Raw genomic sequence first — 12307 nt, forward strand, 5'->3', positions numbered from 1 at the left:
TATCATTATTTTTTTAAACCTCAAAACCATCTACTAAAGGCATAAAGAAATTCATTATTCTAATGATTATATATACTTGGTGTAGAACACTGTCTTGGGCTCTTCCTTCAGAGAATTTTATTACATACTTTATTCTTTACAGAGTTCTTTTAATGTGGAGGTATGCCAGATATTAGGATTCGGGGGCCGTGGCAAGGTTCATGGGTAGGAGAAGGACAAAATGGTTCTCCATCTATTCTGGTCATTGGGATAGCTGTCGAGGTCCACAAATTTTCTCTTCTACTCTTTTATCCCCCATAGCAGAAGAATAACATTAACAACAAATTTTTCTTTGAGCTCATTACAAGTTAGGAACTGCTCTCAATACAATTCACGTATTTTACTTTTTTAATCCTCATAATTCTATGAAGTCGATACTACAATTACATTATTTTACAGATGAGGAATCTGAGGAACAGAGAGGTTAAGTAAACTACCCAAGGTCACTAGTGAGGGAATGCAGCCCAACAAGCTAGGACTGGAGCCCAAAAAGTCTGGTTCCAAAACACATGAGATCTTAATTGCTATACTCCACGGCCTTTCTGACTTTTCTCCTAAATATGACTCCCAACACTGCTTGCTGATTTACTTTGTTCTCTCCCAAACTCATTTTTACCAGAAATACCATGGAGGCTGAACCAGTTTACACTTGACCAGACTTTCCTGCAGCAGATGCTTTTATGGGGTCAATATCTTTGCTGTTCATATATTTACCCACTGATTCCCTTAGGATTTTACTTACCATTTCTTTGACATCCTCTTCTCTGGAGTGCTTGGATTTCTCACTCTTTGAAGCTGGAGATGCATCTAGAAGAAAAAAAAAGTAGGTCTCATTAGGTGTTCCAACTTTGCATCCAGACCCATTAGAAAAGAGTTTAGTGCAAAGGCAGTGAACATTCATTGCTCTTTCCCAGGATGGCAGGGCCTTCTCAACCTCAGGCAGAGCAGGATGCTAGTGCCCTGCCTGACCTTTGAATCTGAACCCTTGGCGAAAACATAATTTTTATGACGTGATTTATTCTGATCATAGGAGTGATACACAGTCATTGTAAAAATCTTTGGAAAATATGAAAAGTGTAAAGAAAAAAATTAAAAGCACTTGCAACCAGACTACTCTGTGATAACCACTAGGTACTATCATTTCCAAGAATGTTTATCTTTTTTTTTTTTAAGGAATTCATATTCGTTCATGAAGACTACCTAAGTCTTCAAAAGAAATGATTTACAAGTGATGATTTAAAGAAGATGCCCATCCATGGAGTTTAGTGCGGAGGATTATTATCAAATTTAAAAAGGTGCCAAAGTTAGTGAAATTTAAATTTCTTAATTCTAATCTCTAGTTTGATACTTCTAATTGAAGAAAGGAAATAATTATGCGTATTTGAAAACATTAGGATGGAATCAAAGAAAAAGGACCTCAGATGTTTCCTTTGCAAGGGTTTTTTCCATTTATTTTTGCCTCACGTGGGCTGCACATACAGTAGGTCTTCAACTGACGCTTATGAATTAGCTGAAAAGAAGGTTCACATGTACAAGATCAGCTACCTGAAATACCATTAAAATTGGACTTTTAGTATTTGTAGTTTGTGGTTATTGTTTTTGCTGTCTTGTGATTGAAATTTGGTAAAAATTATTTAGGATATTTTGCTGTTTTTCTGGGAAAAGAGCTATAATCAACAACAAAAGAAACTCATTTGATATGACATATTACAAGTAATAATTATGTTAAGTTTGATTCAAGTTGAAATAGCTTGTACTGAACATTATTTTTAAAAGCCATTTCTTAAGAGAACGACTATAGAGAATGATTATAGAACAGACTCGTGTAATCAAAAAGTGTATCCTCTTGTGTTTTCCAGGCATCTGGCCATCTGAAGAGGTTTTGGCTTACTACTGCCTCAAGCACAGTAATATATTCAGGTACAAAGCTGCACTTAAAAAGATATTTTTTAGCCCATTATGGGTATTATGTATGCATATTAAAGATTGCTGTGATTACATTCTTCAAATTAAGTTGTTAAAGAAATATAAGAAAGAAAGAGAAAGGAAAGGAAAAAGTTCATGGTGAAAACATGTTGCTTCTGAAAAGAAATCTGAATTGCCTTTGGGTACTAATATTGCACAGCAAGCTTTTTGCTATATGTCAAAGGCTTTTGATTTTCACTCAAGGCATTTTATTTCACTTTGATTTTGGGGAAACAAAAGTGAAGCTCCAATCAATCCTCCCTGATTGTGAAGGTCAAAAAAAAAAAAAAAAACAACAACAACAACAACAAAAAAACACACACAACTGAACCACAATAAAGACATTCTTTAAACTTCTGCTAGGGAAATCACTACAGAATATTTGATAAATAAGTACCCCACAGCTATTATTTAAAGATGCCATTCCACCCTGGTTTTAAAGGTATTTTATATATCTAACAATATGTATTTGTAAAATATAAATTACTATTACAGATCCATGCTATGGAAATAGATGTTTTCAGTTGTCAATGTGCATTATAGATCACACCCATGGATGTGATTTAGGAAAAGGAAAATAAACCTCCTTTTATTTGAAAATTCTGAAGCTGTTTGGTAGATCCAGAAAATAAGGATTTTTCATTTTTAATTCTCATTTTATAAAAGTCATCCAATATCTACTTCCTGAATAGCGCATTATGATTCCAGACAAGTCATTAGTGATCATGGTGTGTGTTTTAACAATATATATTTACAAGATTGGGTCAATAATATGTATTTTTTAAAGCTCTGTGGGTCCATATTTACCAACCAGTCTATAATGGCTTTGAACAACTAAATACTCATTAAGTGTATTCCAGAATATGAATATCCTTGCTTGGCTTCTCCTTCCTCTTCCCTCTCTTTGCACCTCTCCCTCCTTTTCAATTCCCTCTTTCTGTTTCTTTTCTCCTGTCGAGGTAATAAACTTCCCAGGCTGGAAAGAAGGAACAATCTTAGGGGTTTAAGCATATGAAATAAGAACAGGGCAGTTTTGAATTTGGGCTACAGAGCTGCTCTGGGAGTCTGGCATTTGCTCTTATCGCTGTGCTTAAGCTTGACTGGAGCTCCAATGATGGAGCAGTGGGGCCAGGGTAAGAATGTCACACGTTGAGGGCTGATATTTGGGCACAAAGGGAAAGGTGAGTGCAGAGTGCCACACTAGACTGTCAGCTTTTACTCTGAGCCGCTTTACTTTGGAGCGGTGAAGTCAGAGCCCGGTCATTACTTAGGCCTGGGTTTGCTGGCTTAACCATATTATGTCCCTGCATTGTTTATTCACTGTGTTGTGTTGGGGTCAATTGTGATTTAAGTGTTAATTGCTAAATGCTCTTTGTGTAATTGTTCTTTATGGGGGCAGTTCGGCTTTCCAAAATGTTTCAGCGTGGTGTTTTTTTTCAAAAAAAAATTTTTTTTTCCAAAAAACCCAAGATTGCATTTATTTGCGTGTGTGTATGTGTGTGTGCATGTGTTGTGTGTATGTGACTATAATATAGGTATATACACACTCATATATGTTCTTCATTTACTTGTCTAACTGTTTTTGAAGGAATGAATGTGGATTAACAGTGTTACCCTTTCCTAACAATTATCTTTCGCTACTCTAGCTAGTTTAGTTCTAAAAGACAGCGCCATTGACAAGGGAAAAAAAGGGAACCTTCTCAGATTTTTCAGCTCAGCGGTGGTAATGTTGCAGTGAACACTAATGAGGGAACCCCCACTGATTTGCCTGCTTTGTGACTTTTCTATTTCATAATTATTTTTAAAACGCAAAGCAACATGAGGTAGCCTAGTCATGTCTCCACAACTTCCTGGTAGCGCCGTTCTTACTGCAGATGGCAATTTGTTCTTGTAACATATATCTCTCTCTGACCATTTTCATCTAATTTGTATGGGTTCTACCATTTCTTTTCTCTCTTTCAGGGACCTTGCTGTGTGTGAGCTAGGGGGTGGCATGACATGCTTGGCTGGGCTCATGGTAGGTCTTTTCTCAATTCCAATCCCATTCAGAGGGAGGAACAAAAGGAAAAATGTTCCAGGGCCTCCAACGGCTGGGTCAGAGAACCGTCAACAGCATCAGCTGCGGTCAAGCTGCCGAGTCTTGAGAGACCTTCTAGATTGACTTACTTTCGGATCATATTGATTTTATGGTTGCCTCGATGAGCAGAAACATTTTACCTCAGTGTAGTCAATATCGCTTGTTGTGACATTCCAGGCCTCGCACGGTCTTTCTTTGCCATAGCAAAAGCATTTTTTTTTTTTTTCAGATTATAGTCCCATTTGCTAAGATACAGGAATAGCCCAGCGAATCACAGTTGGAGCACCATGATATAGCTGCTAATGTTTTGCCTGCATTATTACACCAACAAACATGATCCAGAGCGCTCAGTAATTAGATTCTTTTGAATTAGATTGGCCATTCAGGAACGTCGTTCCCCATTCTCTGGGTTCTGAGTCATGTATTCAGGAGATATTATGTAGCAGCACAGTGCATTAGACAAGTTTTTATGTCTCTACAAATAAAAGCATATTGTTACACTGATTGGCATTTGACAAACCTGTCGCTCTTACACAATGTGTCGAGGTTACAGCCCAATGTGCGAGCATGTCAAAGCTCACAAAAAAATTACCCTCACAAAGCCATCTGCCTGCAATGCAAAGTTATATGAAGGGCATCAGGCAGTCAGACAGAAGCAAGCTGAAAGGCAGAGTGACAGCCTTGTATGATGGCTCTACTAGATAAACAGAAGCCCACAAATGAAAGCCTCTCAGAATACCATCATCCGCTGTCACAATGCAATTACCGAACAGAATGATAGCAAGATAGAGGCTCCCGCAAATGGAATGATAAAAGTATTGACTGATTTGATTGAATGATTAAAATAATGCAGACATAAAATGAAAAAAGATTGAAGATTGTTACAGAGAAATAGGTGAGGAAGCATGATACTGAAGGCTTGTCACTCCTGTCTTCACTTCCACACAGACAAGCATATTTGCTCATTGTTTGCTGTGCTCCTTTTTTTTTTTTTTTTTCAGGTTGCTATTTCTGCAGATGTCAAAGAAGTTCTGTTAACTGATGGGAATGAAAAGGCCATCAGAAGTATCCTTATTCAGATAGAAAACGGGTTTGTTGTGTTCACTCCTTTTTCCCGGCCGAGTAACAATTGATATAAAGAAAGACAGCATGGGGTATTAAAAAAGAATCCCCCCCACACACATGATAAGTAATTAAGAAAAAGTAGAAATATATGGAATTCATTGGCTACGACGGGTTTTTTTCTTTTATGTTGATAGATTTTTACAGTCACTTCTTGCTAAAGGAGGCCATGATCTGTGGACGACTCAAGGCAATCAGAACATTTGTTTCATCATAGTTTTCAGGCGTTCTTAATGTCCTTTCATTTTCACTGAAATTTCCCAGTATAAAATTAATGATTGAATACTTATGATATCCGATGTTGCTTGCAAAGACTAACTTCCAGCTTCACATTCATTATTACCTTTCTTGGGTTTGATCTTGTCTGTATGTGTTAGGTAGCATTGGACCTACTCTAATTGCCGAGGGGTTACCAAGAAGCTCCCCGTTGGAAACAGCTATCAGCTTTTCATTATTTCCTTTTATTTAGGATTATAAAAGCTATCTCTTTTTTTTTCTGCTATGCTATTACAGCTCAAACCCCATTATATTAGATTATGCTTTACTAATATGTACACAGAGTTCATGAAAATTGAACTGTACTTTAACTAAGAAAGCAAGCATAATTTGTGGCTACTTTAGCAATCGAGCTGATTTGTTCAGGAGCAGTTAACAGCCGTTAGAAATTGAGAGGAGAAGTGGAAGATATATTTGCTTTGGATTTTTGGTATGCCTTACATTTACATTATGAAGGAGGCAATCTACTTATTTGAATGTTAGACCTCTAAAATGCCAAAACGGTTTTGATTTTTGCGGCTTCTTGCATAAAAGCCTATGTTTCGATTTTCTTTTCCTGCCTTTGCTATATCATTTTTTAAAAATAAAATTTGCAGCAGCTCTATCAGGCTGTTCAGAGAGGAGAAAGGAGGTACAAGAAGCACAGTAGCTAATATTGTTCAGCAGCACTTGTGTGCTCTACAGAGCCCCACCCAGCTAATTGCCTGACAGACTTAAAAAAAAAAAAATTCAGGAAGGAAAAACAGCCAATCACAACCCTGGCCTTTCACACAAGGGAAAGAGATCACAAAAGGTGCTTCCTTTTTTAAGATGCAGGATTTTAATCATGATCTTCAGACTGTCGCAAGTTTCTCAAAATATTCCCGAAGATGAGCCGATGTTGTTTCATTCACTCTGCTTTATTCTGAGTTATGCCTTGCACTATATCATTTCACTGCTCCTCCTCCACATGTCAGGGAACACAGAGAGGAAGTCAGGTATGCTGGCTCAGCCCCAGTGGATGATGTTTTTTTGGGGGGAGCGGGGGTGGGGAAGGAGGATTATTGGACAAGACAGGGTCATTTTAGCCACAGAAACTTTCAGATTGGCCGGCAACCTGAGGTTTTTCTCAAGTCAGCAGGTGTCTCATTTAATAGCATCAGAAACAAATTAGAACTTTTAGCAAACTATAGGAACATCTGTAGTCAGTATGTAAATTTAATTGTACTGAAATTATTATCGAGCTAAAGTACAGAGCTTCCAAAGAAGGGAAGCAATGCTAATGTCATTAATTAACACACCTTTGCTTTAAACAGCAAAGATGCCATGCCAGCTCTTGGAATCAGAGAGGAAATCTCAGATTCTGTATTCACTCTGCTGGCCTTTCAAAGAAATGATTGGTACAGCCCCCTCCCAAGAAAATGGATTTTTAACATTTGGTCCTCAGAAGCTCAGCCCTGAGAGTGCTTTATTGTGCTGGGTTTTACAATGGGTTTAATATAGCGGGGTGCCAAAGGGCAGGAGGGGAAGAACTTTACAATGTAGATAAAGTAGGTCCTTTCAGGATGCAGACCAAAACCGGTGGTGTGTTTCATTTCATCTCCTAGGACTCTCCTGATGGAGTTCAGTTTTTATCATGCAGTGGTTCTATGTTTGTGTGCCTTTTTCTTTTGTAACTAGATCTAATTTTTTTTAATTAAGAGAAAAAAGCGTGCCTAAAGCCTTAAAAATTGGCAATGTATTTTTTCCTGCTTTTACTACTAATGTTATTCTTGATTTGCTAACAGAGCTTACAATTGGCATCCGTTGTAAGCTGTTGTACTGAGTGAGGTTAATATGAATGAAATTTTCTTTTCTATCTGTGTGCCCACTTTCTGAAAGAATAACTAATTCACTGACTCACATACTGTTGATGCATATAGATTGAAACAAATTCATTTAAAAATTACTGTTTACATCTTTCCTTTAAAATTTTAGGAAGCCTAAATTATATGGCAGTTGTCGGATATTATCCAAAAATTACTTTCTAAAAAGTAAAAGTGGATGTCAACAAAAAAGGGGAGAAACATTGCCAGAAGCCAGAAAATCTCTAAGCAAAGCTGCTAATTATTCTTAATGGGCAAGATGAGCACATTAAGAAACAAATGAATACATCAGTGAAATGTAATTGAAAATCGACCTGGCAATCGCACATCACATCTGAGTATTGGCCTGTATATTATTCTCATCATTTTAAAAATTATTTTTGTTGTTCTTGGCATCCGAAATTTAATGAACCTAACTGAACCTTAATTTCCTAGTCTCTTAGGCTTCTAAGGTTCTGATTTTTACCCTTTTTTTAAAAAAAATAGCATTTTTGATATTTCCTTTTTATCTTCTATTATTTCTATTTTTTAAATATGTAAGGTAATGAATGGATGAGTTCTGAATCTTTATATCATAGAAGCATATCAGCCAGTTGTGAGGTTATTTGTAATCTTCCCTAAGATATATCAGATGGATTGGCTATGTCTTCCAGAGCTTTCTCCCTTGACCCTAGAAAGCTAGATGTTGATTTGAGATCTATTAAAGAGAGATCTCTGAAAAGAGATTAAGACGAGGTATAGGTGAGTGTTGTAAATCCCAAATATTTTCCCAAACTTGTAGGGACATGTCCCTGAGGTTCTCCTTGGTCCTTAAACTGCATTGGTGGGTCTCATCCAGAGCCCCCCTACCTGAGAGCTGCCCCTCCTTACAGATGCCATTTTATCTGTACCCAAAGAGAACAAAGGATACATTGGAAATGGCATCATTTGGTTCATCCAGTTCTCAACTTCACCAAAGATAGTTTGAAATGTGTTCCCTTTTCTTTGGCACAGCCCTTTTGGTGTAATAAAGGAGGAAATCTCCATGTGCCTATACAGAATAGTTACTAATGTTCGTAGCTGGTGATGACAGTGACAAAAGACGAGGGGGAAGAAATGGTATACTGAGTTATTATCGATGCTAAGCCTCTTCCAAATTGTAATGAATAAAAGTACAATACCTAGAGGTACACTCACTAATTCTCCCAACACAAGCACCCTGCCTCGACTCATCCTTAGGAAGCATCAGGCATGTTATCTGCAGACTGTGACAGTGCTTGGTGACCCATTGCTCATGCTCCCGATCCAAGCATCTTAGTTCCACAGCATGCACAGTCTGGATCATGACCTTGAGCTTAGGGTTCACCCCAAATTCATAAATCTCCTGTGCATTTTAAAGGAAATATCCCTGGGATCCCTGGGTGGCGCAGCGGTTTGGCGCCTGCCTTTGGCCCAGGGCGCGATCCTGGAGACCCGGGATCGAATCCCACGTCGGGCTCCTGGTGCATGGAGCCTGCTTCTCCCTCTGCCTATGTCTCTGCCTCTCTCTCTCTCTCTCTCTCTGTGACTATCATAAAATAAAAAATAAATAAAAATTAAAAAAAAAGAAAAAAAAATAAAGGAAATATCCCTGACTTAGCATTATTTTATTTATCAACAGAATCTCTGACTTGAGTAACTAATAAATTAAGCTTCCTGTAGATTGTGTAGCCTGTGCTGTGGATGGTGGAGACCTTAGGAATACTAGGCCATCATCCCTCTAATATCTGTGCCAGCTGTACTCCTGGTTGCTTGCTGAGTCATTAATGGACTCTGTGTGCCTCATTTTGGGTAGGAGCTCAATAAATAGCTTTGAAAATTCAATTTAAATTAAGTAATAAATTAATCTAATTAATTAAAATTAATTCAACCACCATTAATTGCACACCATCTCAGGTTCTAAAAACATAGTAGTGGACAAGACGAACCAAGTCCCTGTTCTTGTTGGACACAGACTATGCCTTGACTGGAGGACATGGATAAATGTGAAAGACACTGAAAATCTACAGGGCAAAAGTTCTTTGATTCCTTCCAGTTATTTAAATTCTGCAATTGAAGTGTCCACATAATTCATCTGAGCATCAGGGAGAGAAAATAAAGCTTGACTGCCAAACCTCATTTTAGTTATTCCCCAGCCTCTTCATCCCTTCAGAGCTTTTGCCTGAATTATTGAAAAAGATAATGAATTGACATGAATTAGGCACCTATATGTGTCAGGTTCATCCTATGTGGTGCTCCATTAAGCTTATAAAATAGGTATCATTATTCCTATTTTTGAGATGGAGCTCAGAGAGGCTAATTTACCCAAGTTCACACAGCCACTAAGTATCAAAATCAGCCTAGAAGCCAGCCTGTTTCATTTGACTTCAAAGCTTTTTTATTCAACCCCCCATTAAACTATTCCATTTCACCAAGACCTAGGATGGTTGGCTGAGTGTCATCTTACATTTTCCTCAACACCCTCAGGAAGAAAAGGCCTCTCACCCAAAAATCTAACAGTTGACATTGCTAATAGGGTTCAAAGCACCTCCCTGTCATCCTCTCAATTTTTTTGATAACAAGCACATTTAAGAATATTTTGCAGCCTTTAAGTTGGCAAATATTGCCACATCTAGCATTAAAAAAAAAACTTTAGAGATTAAAATGAATAGGACTTACATTATAATTTCATGGTATCCTGCCCTCACCTTGGATGGTCCGATGAAAATAAAGGTAACACAAACTGAGAAAGTAATGCTCTGTGAATCACAATGTTATTATTAAAAATAACTTTCTTGCTTAAAAAACAATTCCAAGTCCCAAAATGTAGATGCAACTACTGACAAACATAGCAATCACTAATTGCAGGAGGAGGCTAATATTTTATATGTAATTAAAGTTAAAGTTACTTGTTAAGTAAACTATTACTATACAAAAATAGAGATTTTAAGAATAATACTCAACTGAACCAAAATTAAAAGAGAGCCCCACTCTTGAACTGTGCTTTTTGGGGAAGAAAACTTAGATGTAGAAACCTGGTTTATTTTAGCCACAAGCATAGATCCTATAGCTCTTGAAGCCCAGACAAGGACACTGGAGGTGATTGTCCTGTATCCAATTAATCAGAAATCATGTTAAAGCTTTCTTGGAACCCAGTACTTCCCACTGAAGACTTCCAGAAGTTGGGTACAGTGCAAGGAACATTATTTGGTCCATCCTGTTGAATAGTATCCTGGATATATTGACTTGATTTGATTGGATTTCCTTTATCACTCTGAGGTGACACAGAAAAATGACAAAATTTATTATTAGACACAGTGCTAACCAGAAGAACAGCCTCAAAATCTGATCTAAAGTGAAGGGTGGGAGGACAGAGTATTAGAATATATCTCTTAAGATATTTTAATACACTATTGCCATTTGTTTTTCCCTTTGTACTTGTTTTAACGTAAAACACCCCCTAACCCATAAAATATATTTCCTTCCCAGCTTTAAAAATAAAGCAGCCTAAATACTGCTGTGAATTTTTTTCATGAAAAAAAAAAAGAAAGCAACTCCAGAATATAAATACGTATACTTGCTTCAACCTGACCACCTGGAGTCATAGGTTTATAAATTGTATAAAAGCATATAGCGTTAAGATGTTTACTAAAAATTATTAATAGGTTTTCAGAGTTATATAATTTGACTTCCCTGTGACTATTTTATAAAAAGTATTACCTCCACTAACAAAATAATATGTTTTGCTTGATAGATTAGTCATGTACTCATACGACGCTACAGGTGTACCAGGCACATTGTGGCATGTGGTTGGATTACGTGGGAACGTGGCGTAGGGTGTGGCCGGAGAGTGGGGGCGCTCAAGCAAAAACAGTTGTCAATTGACTCTTTCCTAATTTTGTTCTTCTCAGAATAAAGATGTCAGCTGTCCTTTTCTACAAGACATTTCATTTAGAAGACTTTCCTGAAATACTTTCTTCCTGAAATAGACAGAACTGTAGGCCGATGTGTCATTTTAGTTAATCAAAACAAGTAGGCAAATTAGTCTCTTTTATTTTTTTAATGAATGTAATTTAACGGTATTTAATTTGCATACAGGAAAGTTCACCCAGGAAAAAAAAAAAGTCTGCATTATAGCACTTTTGTAAACCTCCACAAAGCCCTTCATTAGGAGACCTAATTGATTTTTCCTACCCACAACTGGGGGGAGAAAGCTATCACAGTACCTGCTTATTCACTCAGAGAAGAAATGGGTGTGCCTGATGTTTCAAGCAGAGATTTGGGTTAAAAAGTCCTGTGGCTCTGTTCTTGCAGGGGGATCTTGGCCACTGCTTGTTCCGAGCATTCAGGAAATCTGTTTTTCTTAGCAATAGGGGAACATCGCTTGTCTGCTTGGTGTCCTCCCCATGGGCCCAATTTAGTTCAGCTTGGAGCCGTCACTGGAATTATTTTATTTCTTGTTTATTTGAACCTGCTTTATTCCGAAGGAGGGACTTTGAGGCTTTTTACAGTGACACATAGGATATACCATATAAAATAAATGAGAAAATGAGGGCAATTGAAATCAGAAAGCCAGGAAAATAGGATGAAGCCTGGATGACAGATCAGTACTGAAAGTATATGCCATGAGCTCTTGTGGTTGATAGAGTTAGGTCATCCGTGTGGTTCTGGGTTGCACAGGGACTGGAGCAAGAAGAGAAACAAGAACAGTTGTAAGATTTAGTGTCTAGAAGTTAAAGTAAAAGATCTCAGCTTTGCCCGGTGTTGGAACCTGACATGATTTTTCCCACAGACCTGCATCAAGATGGCTCTGTGTGGTGTAATGGACCAGCTCTTCAAAACATCTTTTCAAGAAATATGGCTTTTCTTGGTACAAGCCCTTTCCCTACTGACTGAAAGAGGCTTGCCTTTGGGCTTGTAGCTCTTTTAAGTAAGTGGGGCAAGGCACCTATGCAATAGTCATGTATACCCACCAACGCCCATACCC

General features: G+C 37.7%; 1 protein-coding gene across 4 annotated transcripts in view; it reads left to right on the forward strand.

Annotated features, from left to right (window-relative positions):
- Window positions 1-12307, forward strand: part of CAMKMT (calmodulin-lysine N-methyltransferase) — a 387780-nt gene that overhangs the window by 323693 nt on the left and 51780 nt on the right. For 3 of the 4 annotated variants that reach the window (XM_025992568.2, XM_025992570.2, XM_072741731.1), the window contains 3 exons: window positions 1899-1959; window positions 3967-4021; window positions 5083-5146. In XM_025992568.2, the coding sequence (XP_025848353.1) occupies window positions 1899-1959; window positions 3967-4021; window positions 5083-5146 (180 nt within the window). The remainder of the gene's footprint in view (window positions 1-1898; window positions 1960-3966; window positions 4022-5082; window positions 5147-12307) is intronic. The other variant, XM_072741732.1, reaches the window with a different exon arrangement.

This window comes from Vulpes vulpes, chromosome 16, assembly GCF_048418805.1.
Source record: "Vulpes vulpes isolate BD-2025 chromosome 16, VulVul3, whole genome shotgun sequence".
Taxonomy (NCBI): domain Eukaryota; kingdom Metazoa; phylum Chordata; class Mammalia; order Carnivora; family Canidae; genus Vulpes; species Vulpes vulpes.